General features: G+C 36.8%; 1 protein-coding gene across 1 annotated transcript in view; it reads right to left on the bottom strand.

The window, feature by feature from the left end:
* Positions 1 to 17780, bottom strand: part of MORC1 (MORC family CW-type zinc finger 1) — a 193226-nt gene that overhangs the window by 107021 nt on the left and 68425 nt on the right. The window contains exons 8-12 of the mRNA XM_004675468.1: positions 16203 to 16293; positions 15505 to 15613; positions 13008 to 13167; positions 11209 to 11317; positions 536 to 661 (exon numbers count right to left, since the gene is read on the bottom strand). Of these exons, the coding sequence (XP_004675525.1) occupies positions 536 to 661; positions 11209 to 11317; positions 13008 to 13167; positions 15505 to 15613; positions 16203 to 16293 (595 nt within the window). The remainder of the gene's footprint in view (positions 1 to 535; positions 662 to 11208; positions 11318 to 13007; positions 13168 to 15504; positions 15614 to 16202; positions 16294 to 17780) is intronic.

The raw sequence follows: 17780 nt of genomic DNA, 5'->3' as shown, positions 1-17780 counted from the left end.
GCTGCTCCCCTCAGCAGTGTACTTCGTAGATCTGCCTGTTCTGCTCCCCGCTCTGTCTCTGGTGAATCCTCTCACCATCTGCATCTCTGGCCTGTACCCCAGTTCTGTATGAATAAATAAATAAATCTTTAAAAAAAAAAAAAGTTCTGATTTCATATGTAATAGGGTAAAACTGATGATGTGCAAATAAGTTTAAAGGCTTATGCAAAACACATAAAAGGTAAATAAAAGTGAACCAGGTGTGTATTTCTGAGTATGTTCATTTAATACACATGAGTATGACTTCATATTCATATCTTTTACATTAACATAAGATATAAGTAAATTAAGGTTTTCAGTGGAATCTATCATGATCAAATTACCTAACATTCTCTAACAAACTCCTAGTTGGGGTGGCTAACTTAGTGCTCACTGTAGTGTGTTGCTATTACGGTCAAATATTTGTTGCATGTGACTAATAATTTTGGGAGTGGGAAGCATGTTGGTTTTATAAATAAAAACTTTTTATTTATAAATCTGAAAGAAGGTGAGTTACCTGGGTCTGTAGAGACAGTAACACAGGTGTTTTGTCTGAACTCTTTTCGCCTGAATGAATATTCTCATCCAGGGCTCAAAATACAGAACAGATGTGTAGGCTCTGAAAGACCACCTCTCTGGAAAACTAGAAAAGAAAACATCCAAGTTCACACTGTAAATGATGTAATGATGACACACTCTTGAAAAGAAAAAATTAAGAGTAGCAGGATATGGTACTACTACGAACAGCTTCAAGAACTTTTCCTCTAAATCATAATGACATAAACACTAGTGAATTTTGCAATACACTCCATTAAGCAGGTACTCTAAATACAAGGTCCTACAAGAATGACCCGCATTTAATTAGAATGAACTTTGGCTGAGGTCAAACCTATTCTAAGTAGACTTACATCAGCCATAGAAAATGCTTATTTCATTCAAGCCAATGGACCATCAGAATTAAACCATGTCAAAGAAAGTCATTTTCCTGCTAAGAATTTAGATCCACTTAGTAAGGCCCATGGTTCCATGAATTTATTATAAACAGAAAAATACAGTACAGAGATTTCATTTGCTTTTCAAATTATGAACATGAAATGTAAAACATCCTGCAAGAGCAGTAAGTATTAAAATAAATACTTTTGGCCCTCTGAGGGGAGGAGTCAGCCAACATGATGAGAGGGGAAAAGAGAAAAATAAACAATGGGAAAGCAATAAAACAATGCAAATAGTTTATGAAGAAGATTACTCTAATAAAATGGCACATTCTTGGAACACAGCTGTGTTGCTGAATACTAACAAGTCCAAGAACCATCTATAATGAAGCCCATTTATAAACTAAATTTCCAATTAGACAAGAAATAAAGATCACAACTAAGCCCAACCATGCTTAAGAACTAATGCTCTTTATCAGCTGGATCCCAGAAAAAGGCTATTATGAAGGGCTACAAGGCAAAAAGAAAGCAGGGAGCAGGAGAGTCATCATTTTTAAGATTATACCTTACCCCAGAGTAAGCCAAAGATGATAGAAAGGCATTATAAAACCTGCCAAAGGGACTGTCCAGCAGAGACACCCCACTGCTAGTCAGTCAGGAAGGATAGAACTCCCAGAAATTTTTATAAAAGTGAAGATGAAGACCCTAAGAAATCCAAGATTTCCTGGTGGGTTTTAGCTTCCTCAAGCAGGATCTGAAGCTCATTTAAAAATCAGGAATTTGCTTTAATTTTTTAAGAGAAAATTCTTTTTGTTTAATATATACATATATATATATATATATATATATATAACTATTTCTTTTACATCATTCTTCATTTTGTACATTTTTTCACCTTGGCTGTAATCTAATCCCCATGGCCTTCCCACCACCAATTCACCCATGTGCCATCACCACAGTCCTGCGTGCTCTTCCCACCCCAGTTTTGATCCTACTCCCCTCTCCTCCCCTGTAGAATGTTTCTGGTTTATAGTTGTTTGTTAATTTTCATTTTTACTTTATTACAATTACTTTTTTTTTTTCTGATCCCTTACACTCCCTGCTATGAGTGAAACCATCCGGTATTTTTCTTTTTCTAAAAAGAAACTTCTTTACAGTAAACCTTGAATAGAATTTTTCTAACATACATTATATAAAAAACCTAGTCCGTGGCTGTTACACATATGAATGCATTTTTAATGTGATAAGAGGGACTGTTTGTATCAGGGTAAAGTGTTTCAATAATGTGATGGACTTTTCAGTTTACTAGAAACTATACAATCAAGTAAGTCCTCATCTGATAAAAGAAAAAGTCACCTTGGAACATGATAAACATTCCAAGGACTTTTGCCATTATTCAAATTCTTTCTGGGTCGCATGATTTGAAACTGCCTTAGGCTAGTAGCTCTAACACATCTCTGTCATTTGAAGGTAAAGTCAAAAGGAATCAAAGCCAAGTTTGAGAACTATTGTGAGAGAGCAAACTGGGTTAAACAAGCTTGGGTTAAAAAAAAAATCATTATACAAGCACAGAATAAGGACATTAATACTTGAACTTCTTGATGGGTTGATTTTTTTTTCATTCTACAAATATTTATAGATATTCACAGTATGTATATTGAAGAGCCCCAGGACCCCCCATATATTAGGAGATTTGCTAGAAGGTCTAATGGGACTTTGCATATAATTGCACTCACAGCTGAGATTTCTTACAGTGACGTAGGAAGGATATACAGTGGATCCTGAGGGGAAAGACAGCTAGGATCTGGAGGAATTATGTGCAGCTTTCTCTCCATCTCAAGATGGGTTACACAGAGAATACTCACCCCACCTATGAAAATACAGGAATATGTGTGTATGTATTTCTGCCTAGGGATGCACACTAGAGATATAACACTAAAAACTATTTATCTATTTATTTTTTTATTGGGGGCTAGTCATATATGCTCCTCTGGCAAGCATGTATCAAAATTCCAGACGCAGAAAGCAGACTTTCAGCATAATGATATTATGTATACAACTTAGACACAGGGAGTCAGCCTGATCTTTAAGTAAAAGTTTACATCAAATGTAGGAATTTAGTATTTCCCACAGTTCCTAAAAGTCAGACCAAGACCAACCTTATAAACAAGTCTTCTAGGTTAATGCTTTTCTTACACATATGCCTGTTCTTGAAAGCTCCTATTTACTTGTGACAAGAAGACAACAGTTCTTAGGTTGTTGCAATATCTATGATAGCAGAAGACAAAGAAGGCTGACTATAAGGTCTGTATATAAAATGGGTCACCCAACGTAATTCCAAGTGATTCTGAAGAGCCTGCCTGGTTCAGCCCAAGTGATTCTGAAGAGCCTGCCCGGTTCGGCCCCACATAACTTTCCACCTTGGGTTCTAGTTAGTGAGCTTCCATCAAGGCATTTTGAGCCACTCAGAGTTTCTGGTTACAGGGTCATGATTTTTCATTCCCATGTCTTGGCACATTCAATTTTTGGTTAGTTCCTCTTCTCCTTTCAGGATACAACTTGGGATCTCACTTCCTCTCAGAGCCTTCCTCATTCCCCATTATTGGGTAAATCCCTCTACTGCGGTGGTCTTCTTCCTTTCACCTCCCCAAAACAATATTTGCCACTGAGAGGTGCCACTGCCTGTTTTTTTGCTTTTCCATTAGTCTGTAAAATCCATCATATCAATATCCTCAGTAGTATATGTTAAGAGAACCCTGGTACACCACGGGTGAGGTTGTAAATTGATACATCTGATATGGGACTTTTAAAATTTTTTTTCAAAAACACTACCAAGTGATCCAGCAATTCCTGGGAATTGGGAATATATTCAAAGGAAACAAAAACACAAACTTTTGAAGAAAAAAGATACCTATACTCCAACATTCATTATTTACAACTGTCAAGACATGGAAACATCCTAAATATCCGTAAATGGACAAAAAGTTTAACGTGTGTGTGTGTGTGTGTGTGTAGATATATTTTTACATGTACCCCCACAGGATGCATATATTCTAATGTGTACACAATGAAATAGTCAATTATGAAAAATGAAAAATCCTACTATTTGGGACAATATCAATAGATCTAAAGGAATTATGCTAAGTGAAATAAGTTAGACAGAGAAAGACAAATACTTATTATTTCGCTTTTGACAAGGCTTATAGAAAGAGAGATCAAACTTAAGAATGGTTACCAGAGGCAAAGGATAGGGAAAGGAGGTTGTGGGGAAAGGGAGTCGAAAAGAGACTTCCAGTTGTAATAATCACTAGGGACAAATGTACAATAATATGATGACAGCTAATATTACTCTGTGATATATAGAAAGTCCTGAGAGTTCATATCAGAAGATTTTTTTTTCCTTTTTTCATCTTTTTTTTGTATCTGAGAAGATTGATGTTAAACTGAATAATAAGTTCACCGTACATATAAATCAAACTATTGTGCTGTATACGTTAAACTTACCAAATGATATATAAAAATTATTTGTCAATAAAACTGAAAAAAGGCACAAAAAGTTGTTACAGCCAAAGCTATACATATGCCTAACCAATTTATTTTATATTACTATATGTATTACATAAAGCTTTCATTTTTCATATGAAAAATATAAAACATGTAATTTTAAATAAATGCTACTTTTTGAACCAATATACACTACTGTATGGAATCAATAAATTGTTTAAAAATTAATAGTATATACTGTTACATAAACTCATTGAATAAACAATTATTCAGGACTTCTTTGGCTTAATTTAGAATAAGCAAAGGAGATTCCTTGCCTTTTGAACAACTGATCATTGTCAATGACGATGTTGTCAGTCTTTAGAAATAAAGATATTCAACTGAGAAGCTGAGGTACAAGTACACTAGGTATGCAAGATGACTTCATAACATCCTAAAGAAAATTACTGTTATACTCTATCCATCAGGAACTGCTTCACGTATATTTTCAAGAGGTATATTCCCTTGTTCCTTGAAATGTGTCTACTGTGTCTGAAACTTTGCCAGAAGTGCCATATAGCCATCTCTACATATACTTTTCCCTCTCTTTCTATTTAACTGACTGTAATAAACTAAAAAATAGGGAGAGAGATCAAAACCTCTAACACATACACACAAACACACACTCAAACACACACTAGGCACACACAAAGTCACATGACACACATGGGGAAGGAAGAGCATATTTAAGGCGGAAACTGCCTCACTGGTGGAATATCACAAAAAGAGAGAGAAGAACCTAGGCCTTAGTCCCTGAGTCCGCTGCATGGCTATTCTTAAAGAGTCACGTTCAGCATCCAGCTGTGGCTGCGGCCATGGTGTGCCCTTTCTTCTCCGGATCTATCCATGTTATTCTGCTGCTATTTTTTTTTTAAAGATTTATTTATTTGTGCATACAGAACTGGGGTACAGGCCAGAGGCTCAGGGGCAGCGAGAGGATTCACCAGAGACAGAGTGGGGAACAGAACAGGCAGATCGACGAAGTACACTGCTGAGGGGAGCAGCGGGCGGGTCAGGAGAGGTCTGCCAGCCATGTGGTCACCTCCCGGGCAGGCGGGAATCGAACTCATGTGGAAGTGGCTTTAGATTCTCAGCGCTGTGCTTTAACCTGCTGCACCACCAAGGAGGGCCAATTCTGCTGCTATTTTAGGTGTTGTTCTATCTAGTGCATATCATGGGAGGGAACGGCTGTCATGGTCAAACTATACTAAAGCTAGGGGAAGGGCGAGAGAAAAAGGATATGCTGGCCAAGATCACATCTCCTTTACCCAGTGATTCAGATTCTTTATGTCAATATTTTAAAGCTACCCACGTGATTTCTTTAAAACCTGAGAGTTTTAAGAGAGAGGCTTTTATAGTTTAAGAACTGACAGACCTACTGAACAGTGTGGTATCTTAAGAAAAAACTTAATAAAAGAGAGTCAAACAATCTCTCACAGGCATTTGGACCTAAGACACCCTCTACATTTAGCCACAGGTGGAACACAAAAAAGGGACCCCCATCAAGACCAACCACAGAGCTGCTCTTAGGGTAACTGTTAAGAAAATGGCCCTAAACCCCAGATACTGGGCTAAATTAGATTCCTTCTAATTTATATACATCATTAATATTTTTACAAGAAAACACTGTACATTGTAACAAAAATTATTTTCTAAATTTATCACTAAAGGACCTTACAAAATCCCTGAATTTGAAGTGAATATGTTCCACCAGCCTGTCATCTTCCACTTGCTTAATTCTACTGTACTGGCACAACACAGGAAACTCTAAGTGACCGTAGATTTTAGTCATCTGCATGACTGTGAATGAAGGTTACCAATAATCACCAAGTGAGGAGAGAATGAATTAACTCAAAGATTTTTATTTGCACAAATGGACTACTTCAAAAACAAAACAAAACAAGACCTTTTACAAAGGTTTACCATGTATGGCTTGGTCCAAGTATTAGCTAATAAAAATCATCTAAGCTAGGCCCTTCCTGATGGCACAGCGGGTTAAAGCACAGCACTGAGAAGCTAAAGCCACTTCCACATGAGTTCAATTCCCGCCTGCCCGAGAGGTGACCACATGGCGTGGCAGACCTCTCCTGACCCGCCCGCTGCTCCCCTCAGCAGTGTACTTCGTCGATCTGCCTGTTCTGCTCCCCACTCTGTCTCTGGTGAAGCCTCTCGCCGCCCCTAAGCCTCTGGCCTGTACCCCAGTTCTGTATGCACAAAATAAATAAATCTTTAAAAAAAAATTCATCTAAGCTAATCTTGAAGAAACATCTTGTTTTCCATTACTAATTTGCTTTCATTTTCTCAATATTCTCAGCCCTTTTCTGCTTCTTTTCCAAACTTTTCTTTTGATTTTTACAATGCTTTTGTTTTTATGTTGTCTTCATCCCTGTCAGGAAATTTTGTCTAAATTTAACTTGACATAGAATTCAACATGACCCTTCCCCTGCAATACTCTTTCTACATATAACCCTGGAAGCTGTACCTGATTCCCTGGCACTCCTCACATAACACATGCACAGATTCTGATTCAAAATATCATGTTAAATGAAAACTTCTGCCTCATTCGCATTCCAAAATTCTCAGATGACTTCTATCTATCCACATATATTTTTAAACTTAAGTGAAAACAGGTTGCCTTTACACTGATAGTGCCAGAGCACATGCCACCACTGCCTATATGCATGAATACAATTCTATGAAATTTTCACAAGATAATTGTCATCTTGAAAAACAGGCCCTGCCATGGTCTGATTACTACATATGGAAACGCAACCTAAAGCGGAGTGATAAAGGGCTTTGATTGCTACCTTTAAACATGATGCCAAGTATTCACAAGGACTATGTAAAAGTTTAATAGTTGAGCTCCTCAGTAAGTTCTCTTCCTGGGAAATACTTTAAAAGAATAAAAAAATCTATTTGCATGAATATGCTTATTTCAACGTTACCATAAATAATCATTGGGACCAAAGCTACTGTCTGAGACCAGGAATAATTATGTAAATTATGAGTAATCAATTCAATAGCAAAGTGATAAAGCCAGTTATAAAGAAATCATTATGAAATGAGACTCAATCAAGATCACATAACAAGTCACAAATGAAAAAAGAAAAATGAGAAATTCCATTAACGAGAAGATAGGATTGAATAAGAGTAACAAAGATATGTAAATTCTTGTCCTTAAAAATGTTTAAATAATTGTTTCACCTTTACAATAAAAAAAGAAGAAAATTAATAATATCAGAGAACCTCTTCTCTGAATGTAAATAAAATACCATTTGAAAGCCTGAGTTTTCTTATCCCTATGTACAAAATTAAATATTCAGAATAAGCAGGACCCCACCATCCAAGACCACAGATGCAAACCAAAGTTTGAAACTTGTTTTGGACACATGTACAATCACTGCATGCTTGAACATAACTAGTAATGAAATTTCCATGAGTTAACTTTGAAATAAATAATGGCACCCAGTAGTGGCTTTGAAAAACTACAACCACAAAAAGAAAAAGAAATGGTAAAGGAATTGCAATATTCCAATTGCTTTATTCTCTAAACCAAGTTTATATACATTGTACTTATTTAGAAGTTCAAATATCAAATCATAAATAGAAGAAAAGTCAGAAAAGATGCATCTTAGACTAAAAGTATTTTATTTTCAACATTTTTCTTGTCCCTTAGTTAAGAGGAATTGGATGTTGATTTTAGAACCACCTGATTTCTCAGAGGAATAAAAAAAGGTGACTTTACTACCCTGAATAGGAGTTACCGCCACCTCATCCTGACACCACATTGATACACCGGGAGGGAGCCCTGAATGTGTTGGCTCCTTGGTACAGAAATTAGGTCTCCACTTTACAATAAACCTTCTCCATAAACTCCCATCCCTATCTTAAAAATACCTTCTTAATTTTATAAAAACTTTGAAAAATTACAGTAAACAAATTCTATGTGGTCAATGTCCCAAAGTGAAACTATACATGCCTTAGGTCCAATTCTTTTTCTTTATTTTGTAATTAACAGCTTAAGTGGGTTAAGCAGCTCTGGCTTCATTAAACAATCTGGAAATAATAAGAACCCTTTCCCAAAGAATTAGCTAATTTGACAGCTGTCAAATTATTCCTCTAATAATGTATTGTTTCCTGATGTTAGTGTTAAAATGCCAAGGCATTCTGACAGATAGCTAAAAATTTGTACTCAGGGCTTTTAAATAGCATTAGATATTGGCTTTGGAACCAGCAGTTAAGTAAAAGGGCAGGGCCAACAGGAAAAGGAGGAGACAGAAAAGGAGAGTTGCCAGAAACATTTCTAAGCCCTTTTTCTGATATTGGCCTAAGAAAACTGGCCAGAGGTTTCCCAGCATTTAAGCAACAGTAATTAGGCTGGAAAATTTTAAATATATATATATATCCTTCTGTGTAAATTAAAAATCCCACATGTGAGAATGAATGTGAGAAAGCATAAATTAGAAAAAATAATCTAAAAATGTGTTATCAAACAAGCAGATTTTCTAACTGGGAAGGGACTTTTTTAGTTCACCTGAAAAGAAAATGAAATTTTCTGTTACATTGACATGCTGACTATCTTAGTCTGCAGTGTCACCATTCAATAAGAGTAGCTAAAGATCACATAAGGCTACTGGGCACTTGACGAGGCAGACATGTGCTGCACATACAGAAATCAAACTGAATTTCAAAGACTTAGCATGAAAAAATGTCAGCATCGATACTTTGCATATTGAAGCTGAAATTACAATATTTTATGTACACCAAATTAAATAAAAAACACTATTAAAGTTAATTTCTTATATCCTTTTACTTTTCTTAATGTGGTTAATAGGAATTTTAAGGTTATATATGCAGTTCATATTTGCTGTTCTCACATTTCTACTGGAATATATAAAATAATCACTTGAATCAAATTCCCTTAAAATCCACTCTAGCTTTAGAATTCTGACCCCAGACCCTCCCAGCCAGGGAGGTGACCCACAGCGCGTGACAGACCTGCCTGCTCTGTTCCTCACTGTCTCTCATGAATCCTCTTACCCTACACACACCACTGGCATAAATAAATAAATCCTAAAAGAAAGTAGAATTCTTAAAGGAAAAAAAAAATAGAATTCTGTTACCACAGAAGGACAGTTTTAACCTCGTAGTGTTAACTACAAAATAACTTTAGGGAAACCTTGGTGCAGTGACTTTTTCCTCATTTCTTCACATATCTCACCCAGCCCCTTCAGTGCTTTCTCATTCTTTTTCTCTGGGCCCCTGACAAGAGAAATGAATGCATCTATTTATTTGTGAACAGAGAATGTGCTGAACTGCCACTTGGTGACATGCCTTTTAATGTCATACTGTACTGGTGCCCTTTTTTTCTTTAAAGATTTATTTATTTACGCATACAGAACTGGGGTACAGGCCAGAGGCTCAGGGGTGGCGAGAGGCTTCACCAGAGACACAGTGGGGAGCAGAACAGGCAGATTGATGAAGTACACTGCTGAGGGGAGCAGTGGGCGGGTCAGAAGAGGTCTGCCACGCCATGTGGTCACCTCTGGGGCAGGCAGGAATTGAACTCATGTAGAAGTGGCTTTAGCTTCTTAGTGCTGTGCTTTAACCCGCTATGCCACGAGGGAGGGCCACTGATGCCCATTTTTAATGATTTATCATGAATAATGAACTCTAAGGATTCCTTCATATAAATATTTATAAAACAGGAGTTTTAGAATTAGAGAAACATACAGGTTTTAGATTCCAGTGGTCGCCAAATGTGTTGGCAGGTCTGAATTACCTGGGAATATGAAAAATTCTGATTGCTAGACTTGAGCTCTGGAAATTCTAATTCAGAGGTCTTAATGAGACAAGTTCCTACATTTCTAAACAAGGCGTCCCAGTCACTCAGGTTCAGTCATGCTGGGAACCAGTGGTCAGCCTAACTTACTTCAACTGGAACTGGGGTAAAATGAATCGCAGTGCTTGCTGGTAGGAATGCAAACTAGTACAACCACTATGGAAAGCTGTTTGGAGGTTCCTCAAACTGCTTAACATGGAGCTTCCATATGACCCAGTAATCCCACTCCTACCCAAAAGACACAAAAACATTAATTCAAAAAGATACCTGCACCCCCATGTTTATTGCTGCCATATTTACAATTAGACATGGAAACAGCCCAAATGCCCAAAAGTGGATACTGGATTAAAAAGATGTGGTACACATACACAATGGAATATTACTCAGCAACCAAAAAAAAAAAAGTAAACACATGCCTTTTGCAGCAACATAGATGGAGCTGGAAAAGATCATGCTTAGTGAAATAAGCCAGAAAGAAAAGGAAAAATACCAAATGGCTTCACTCATATCAGCAGTAGAAAGAACCAGGCAAGAAAATAATAATAATGAACAACTATATACCAGAGACATTTTATGGGGGTGGAGTAGGGAATGGGATCAAAAACAGTAGGGGGAGGGCAGTGCACTGGACTATGGTGATGGCACATAGGTGATGTGGTTATGGGAAGTCCATGGGGATGACAACTGAGATGGAAAAGGCACAAAATGATGCAAAAATAAACTATTATATTATTTTAAAAAAAAAAGAAGAAGAAGAAGAAGAAGCACAGTGCTGAGGACCAATGGCCTCCAACTTGAAGCAGAATTCAGGGCTCCCTACACCAGCTCTCTGCCCTGGAGAGAGACACCCTGTCCAGTGCATGCATTACTCACTCATCCTCAAGAGGTCCAGTCATCAGTATGTCTTCCTTGTCAGTTTTAACATCCAGCTCTGGTTCTCCACTAAGCAGAAGTTTCAAATTATAAATAACCAGCAATGTGCCTAGTAGAAAAACAAATGTTTGGTCAATATTTGAACTAAAATAGTTATTAGCCATAGCACTAGTACCTTATCTAAAGAAGTAAGCCTACTAGAGACCAAATTTCTTCTTGTACTCAAGCAAATAATAGACTAGGCTAAGTTCCATGATAGGTTTTACAGCAAATTCTAATGTCTGCCAAATAGGGCTGAGTTTCCATAATATTGTGCTTCTTAATATTACACAATTCATTTTAAGTCTTTCACACTGTTCTTATGCTTTCACATTCTTTTCATTATTTGCATTATGAAAGATGTTAAGAGCCCAAGTCAGATTGGAATTGCAGGTAAAGGTCTCAGAGAACTGAATCAATGCATGTAGAAAAAAGATGAATTCTTAAAAGCTGCACAAATATGAAGTACAGCTTTTTTGACCCAAGGATAGATGTTGACAATTTTTTCTTGATGTGAAGGGCCAAGCAAAAATATTTTAGGATTTGCAGGGCATGTGGTTTCTGCTGCAACTCAACACAACTCAACTCTATCATCATAGCAAGAAAGCTGCCACAGAGATTATATGAATGAAAGAGTGAAAACAGGTATGGGCTGGACTTGACGTGTGTGCAACAGTCTAGACCCTTGCTCTAAAGCGTAGTTAACAAAAAAGAAATTCTTACAACGTTGTTTATGAAAATAAACAATACTGTCAGAGAAGTTAAAAGAACCATCAATGAGACTCTTTTTTAGTAGTATTTAAGCAAATGAGAAAACAGCTAGAGGCCAGGAATTTGGATAGAAATCTAAATGGAATCTGAATGCCTATTTTTAAATCTTTTTAAACAATTTAGTAGATGACCTCAGATGAATTTCCTGACCTCTCTAAACCTAACTTTTCTAATATATACACTGCAGCTGAGGAGGTACCCATACCAGAGAGTTGCTCTGAGTATTAGGTGTGTTAAACTTTATAAAATATTTTTTAAAGTATTCAGGAAATAGTAAATCCTTCATTATCACTTATGAGTATTTCACAATTTATAACTCAACTGAGAGGTAGCACTATCCTTAAAGTATATGGGTTACAATATGAATAGCTACTTGGCTACCTAATTACCGCTTTTTCTCCAATGTGACAACAGGAAAAAGGTGATGCAAACACATAGCTTTCTCGGGAGCATAGTTCTTTTTGTTTCTAGATTTGAAAAGGTGGAAATCTGAAGACTGAACACTGTCTTGCAAATGTTAGACAGTACACTGAACATATTGAGTAGAAAGTTGGTGAAGGTTAAAGGAAAGCAGAAAGACCTGTTAACTTGGAAAAGAATGTCTACAAAGCTTCTGTTAACAGTCATGGAAACCTGGATCTCTTTACAAGTCACTAACTCTTATTAAACTCGGTCCATCTCATCCTAGCCACTGCAATAAGCAATACCTAACTTTACTATCTGGTAAAGTATCTGTGAATTCCCTGTATCATCCTCTTATCCAGTTTTACCGCAAGTGTAGACCTTTCTCTCAGTGATAAGGACTTAAAAGAGTTATTCATGCTTGAATTTCTTAAGAGAAAACTGATATGGATAAAACAAATGATTGTCCCTATGTGAAACTCCCCATACTGCAAAAAAGAAAAAAATTAAAAACATAATGTACAGTATCTTTCATGATACTGAAAACAAACATTTCCATAAAAGTTTCAGAGTTTTGATGATCTTACCACACTTCCCATAGATCACATCAAACTGTTTCATCAATTCAGCATTGGTTTTAAATGGAGAATATTGATAAATTATGGACAATTCTGTTGAGAATTTTTGAGGATCATCTGTGATAGATTCTCTGGTTCTTGTTAACCACGAAGGTATTGGAACCACAACCTATTAAACAACCACATCAACAATTTTTTCATGAAATACACAAGTAAAATCAATCATCCTTTTGTCTGATCCTAATTCAGTCCACTCTTAAGCCAAATTTCAAAACACAAAGTTAAATATTTCTTTCCTATATTCTAGTTTCATAAGGAACAGGTACACAATTAAATCTGTATACTCTGGGTTTTACTCTAAAATCATCCACTGTGGAATGTAGAGCCAAAGGGACTTGATTTCAGAATCCTATTTAAGTATGGATAGAATGGAAAAGGAAATACTGGTACCAGCATTTTAGAAGTTGAAAAGGAGATGATAGCAAATTCAAGAAAACCAATCTAAAGCCTATGCCTGATTTATAATTCAGAGTCTCTTAAGGGACTCAGAGATCACTGGCATGAATTAACTCCAGAGGTAAGGAGACAGGAAAAGAGAGCCAGACGTTCTCTATTATTGCTTTGAATAAAGCTCTCTGTTCTTTTCTTGCTTCTACTTCTGGGATATACATTATCTTTATATTGCCTTTCTTAACAGAGATGGATAATTTTTGAAGTTTTTTTTTTCTTTTTATTTTGTATGTCTCTCTCTTCTACTTTGGTCATTGTGCATTGCCATCTTAGAGTTCACTGATTTGATCCTCCAATCCAGAATTAGTCTATTCTGCTTCCATAGCTTTCTCAAGAAATTTTTATGTGATTTTTATTGACTTCTTAACATCCTGAATTTCTACTATTTTCTTACTTGAAGTTTCAATTTCTATCTTATGTTTATTAATTATGTTTCTAAGGACATTAATTTGTTTTTCTGAATTTTGTTGTATCTCCTTAATTAGTTCTTATATATTGCGTTGACTTGCTTTTTTGTGTTTTCATCCATTTCTTTAATTTTACTATAGTAATTTTGAACTCTTTATCTGTCTCTGGTTCAATTCTGTCCTCTCCTTAAGAAGTCATATTACCTAGAGGTCTCAAGGTGCCATGTGTTGTATTTTTTCCTGCCATTATTGTTGCTTTAGATTTCTCTACTGTTAAAGATATTTAAAAGTAATTTAGAGTAATTTTGTAGTAAGTTAGAGAATTTAATGCTTTTTTACTTTTCTGGAAGATAGCATTATTATTTGATTTTAGTTTTTGGCCTTTACTGACTTCCTTAGGTGAGAAGACCTAATCTTGGAATTTTGAGTCAAAGGGTGGGGAGGGCCTTGGACAGGCCCTGAAGCTGATTCAAATGTATTGGGGGGATGGGGGGGGCTCCTGTATGTAGCTTCTCCTCTCTGAGGTACTAGATCTGAAACTCTGCTGTATGTGCTGTCAGCACATTTTCTGAGGCCAATACCAGTCCTGAGGGATGGGAGAAGCGAACGCAGTTCAGTACACTTTGTTCTTTTTACTGGAAACCAAGCCTGTGATGAACACCCCAGTTACTCTGCCCGTGTTTCCCATCAATGATGGCACTGATTAGGTCTCCCCTCCTAGGGCCCCTGACTGAGCAGCGGCTCTGCTGTCTGTATCCCTGCCCCAGACCAGCATTTATCTCTATCACCTCTTGTTCAATGAAGCATGAATCTTCTCCATGCAGTTTGTGTTGCTGTATGATACTGAAGGAGTGTTCCCGTATTTCTCCCTGTCGTTTCTGTCCCTCTAATAAACTGTTATGTGACCCTCTCAGGAACAAAACAAACACTTATGTCATCACTTTGTTCCTTCCCTTTCTCCAGCATCTTATTCATTTTCAAAAAATTATAATCTTGGGCTCTCCCTGGTGATGCAATGGGTTAAAATGCAGCACTGCAAGCCAACTACAACTGCAGTCACTTCAACTTCAGTGTGAGTTCAATCCCAGGCCCAGAGGTGACCCACATGGCAGGGCAGACCTCTCCTGACCCGCCCACTGTGCCCCTCAGCATTGTCTTTGTCAATCTGCCTGTTCTGCTCTCCGCTCTGTCTCTGTGAATCCTCTCTCTCTCTGTGCCTGCACCCAGTTCTGTATGCATAAATAATCTTTTTTAAAAAAAATGATAATCCACTTAAGACAAAAGTAGTTGGAATACTTGTAAATGTCTATAAAGTTCACTGCACCAAAGGGAGTTTTTTTATTCTGGGAGATTTGGATACATGGATAAAGTTCTAAAAATTACTTAGGTATGAAAAGCCCACTCATGAAAGAGCCAACAGGATAGACTTCCAAACACCCCAACTTAGTTTTCCACAATCTGTCCATTTCCAACATGTTCCTAAATTCACTAATTATAATCAGAAGAAAGCTATGGTAGACTGTAGATCCTAAGGTGCTAAATGAAAACAATACCCTGAGAGTAAATCAAGAAAAAACTTCAATTCTTACCTCACTAAGCCCTTCTCTTTCACAAAACGTCTGAGAAAAAAACACACAGGTCATTGTTTCTTCCTTCTTTGTAAAAAGAATAAAGTCCTTTCCAATCCTCATGGAGCCACTATTATTAAAAATCAAGAACATAATGATTTGCATCTCAAAAACTGAAGATAAAAATAGGGTATACAATTGTGTATTCTAATCTTCTTCAAACAGAAATTACTCTTTTGCTGACTGATCACCAGAAGGTACAGGTACAAGATATAAAGTTTGTTTCTTTCCTAATGTAGAGCAGGTGGATTTGATGTAGCCCTGCCTAAATTCCTGTTGAAACATGATTGCTGGAAATAAGATGCTGTCCAGAGTCCCCAGCAGGAGTGACACAGGTGAGTGCAGCCTCTTATCCTCAGCTTTCATTGAGGCACACTAATAAAGAAAGCTGTGAACACATGTAGCCTAACTAAAATGTAACCTGAGAAATGGCAGAGCAGAGATGCATAGCATGCCACGTCAGTAATCTCTGCAATAAGATCTCATCCATTTGAGAATTAATTTAAAAAATGTAAAGATCCAAGTCACTTGAGGGCATGGAGATTCCAAGACAAGGCAGAACTCTCACATTTATACCCTTTCTTAAGCTTATTACCTTATACTAACCAGTGTCTGTCCCCAATATCAAAAATATATGCTTTAAAGAAAAAAAAAGTCACCTTTTAAGACCATTGCCATATTGTCCAATAAACTTCAAGGTTGATAAGCGTTTCTTAGATGTTCCAAAATAGATAATATCTGAAGCCTCCTCTGTAATTGACAAAGATGATTAAATGGTTAGAAATTATAAGTCACTGCTGTTGGACAGAGGTCCACTTATAAAGACACTGGGATAAATCCATACCTCTGAGTCAACCCAGAGACAAGAATCTTGCAGGTTTCCACAAGCTCTGGCCAGGATCTTAATGGCATTTTATTGAAGGAGATCAGACTCTCCTAGCCATGTGACCTTGAGCAAATAAAGTTTAAAACTCTGCGCCTCAACTGCCTCATCTCTAACAGGGAACTACTATTGCTTGTATTAAAGAAGTTGTTGATGAAGATAAATGAAATGAATTAAACAAGATGTGTTTGTGAAACCCAAAAAGTAATTCATGGCACTTAGTAAGTGTTAATAAACATTTTATAAATTGTACTGCCAGTAATTCTCCATAAATTTGGCCCATATTCAACCCCAGTGAGGATGAAAAGGGCAGAAGGGCTTCTGGCTTGATGGTACCTGGAAGAGAAAGCCAAGTTGTTTTGGACTGTTGAGTCATTCTCCAAATCTCTCCAGAACATTTTCAAGTTCTAGAGAAGAATACTTGGACTTCAGAATGTGCCTACCCTCCAAGAAAAAGTGTTCCTAGAAAGAGGTAGAACTTGGACTGCCAACTGGTTTACCTGAACACTTGCTCTAAAAATTGTCCTGAGGACCCTGAGTAGTGTGAGTGCAGACAACCTACACAGCTTGGTGGCATCTGGTATGGAACACTCCAGTTGTCAGAAGTATCTGGATATTCTATCACATAACCTTAATCTGGATATTCTATCACATAACATAATCTTCTAAAGGGTTGGTTATTAGGTGAGGAGATCTATAATGATAATATTAGTTGCTGGAATACAGTAATCTATAAGAAATATGTATTTAGTCATCCAGATAACCAAAGTATTTTTCACATACTTTGGGTTTTGTCCATGCAATTCATAGTTCTCAAAATCCCTGGAATTTCATGAGTAATAAGAGTAATGTAGTACACAAAGTTGTTCACTAATGATCTACACCCGAAATTTATGTTATAACGCAATGTTACTTCATTATAAAAAATGACCAAAAAAAGAACAATCAGTGGAAGTTTCTTTAGTTATAAAGCCATTTGATCTCATATCCTCAATTTTCCTAAAGTTGCTTCTGAACCACAAATGGGTGTCTTGTTATTTATAACATGCCTCATTCAACTGCAAACAGAATTCTGTTAATGACATGAATTTTTTAAAGTAGCTCTTTGACAGGGGACCCAATCATGAGCAGAACTGGATCTTTCATCCCTATGAACTAATTACAGGGAAGGGAAGAGGAGCTGGAGTTCGAATTAATCACTGACAGCATGATTTTATCATCATGTCTATGTAATGAAGTCTTCATTAAAAAGGGGGGTCACCCATGTTTATTGCTGCTTTATTTACAATTGGAAAAACATGGAAGCAGCCCAAATGCCCAAAAGTAGATGACTGGATTAGAAAGATGTGGTACA

The sequence above is a fragment of the Condylura cristata genome, unplaced genomic scaffold (assembly GCF_000260355.1).
Source record: "Condylura cristata isolate star-nosed mole 26May11 unplaced genomic scaffold, ConCri1.0 scaffold00003, whole genome shotgun sequence".
NCBI classification, from domain to species: Eukaryota; Metazoa; Chordata; class Mammalia; order Eulipotyphla; family Talpidae; genus Condylura; species Condylura cristata.
This window is presented reverse-complemented; position numbering and strand designations above follow the sequence as displayed.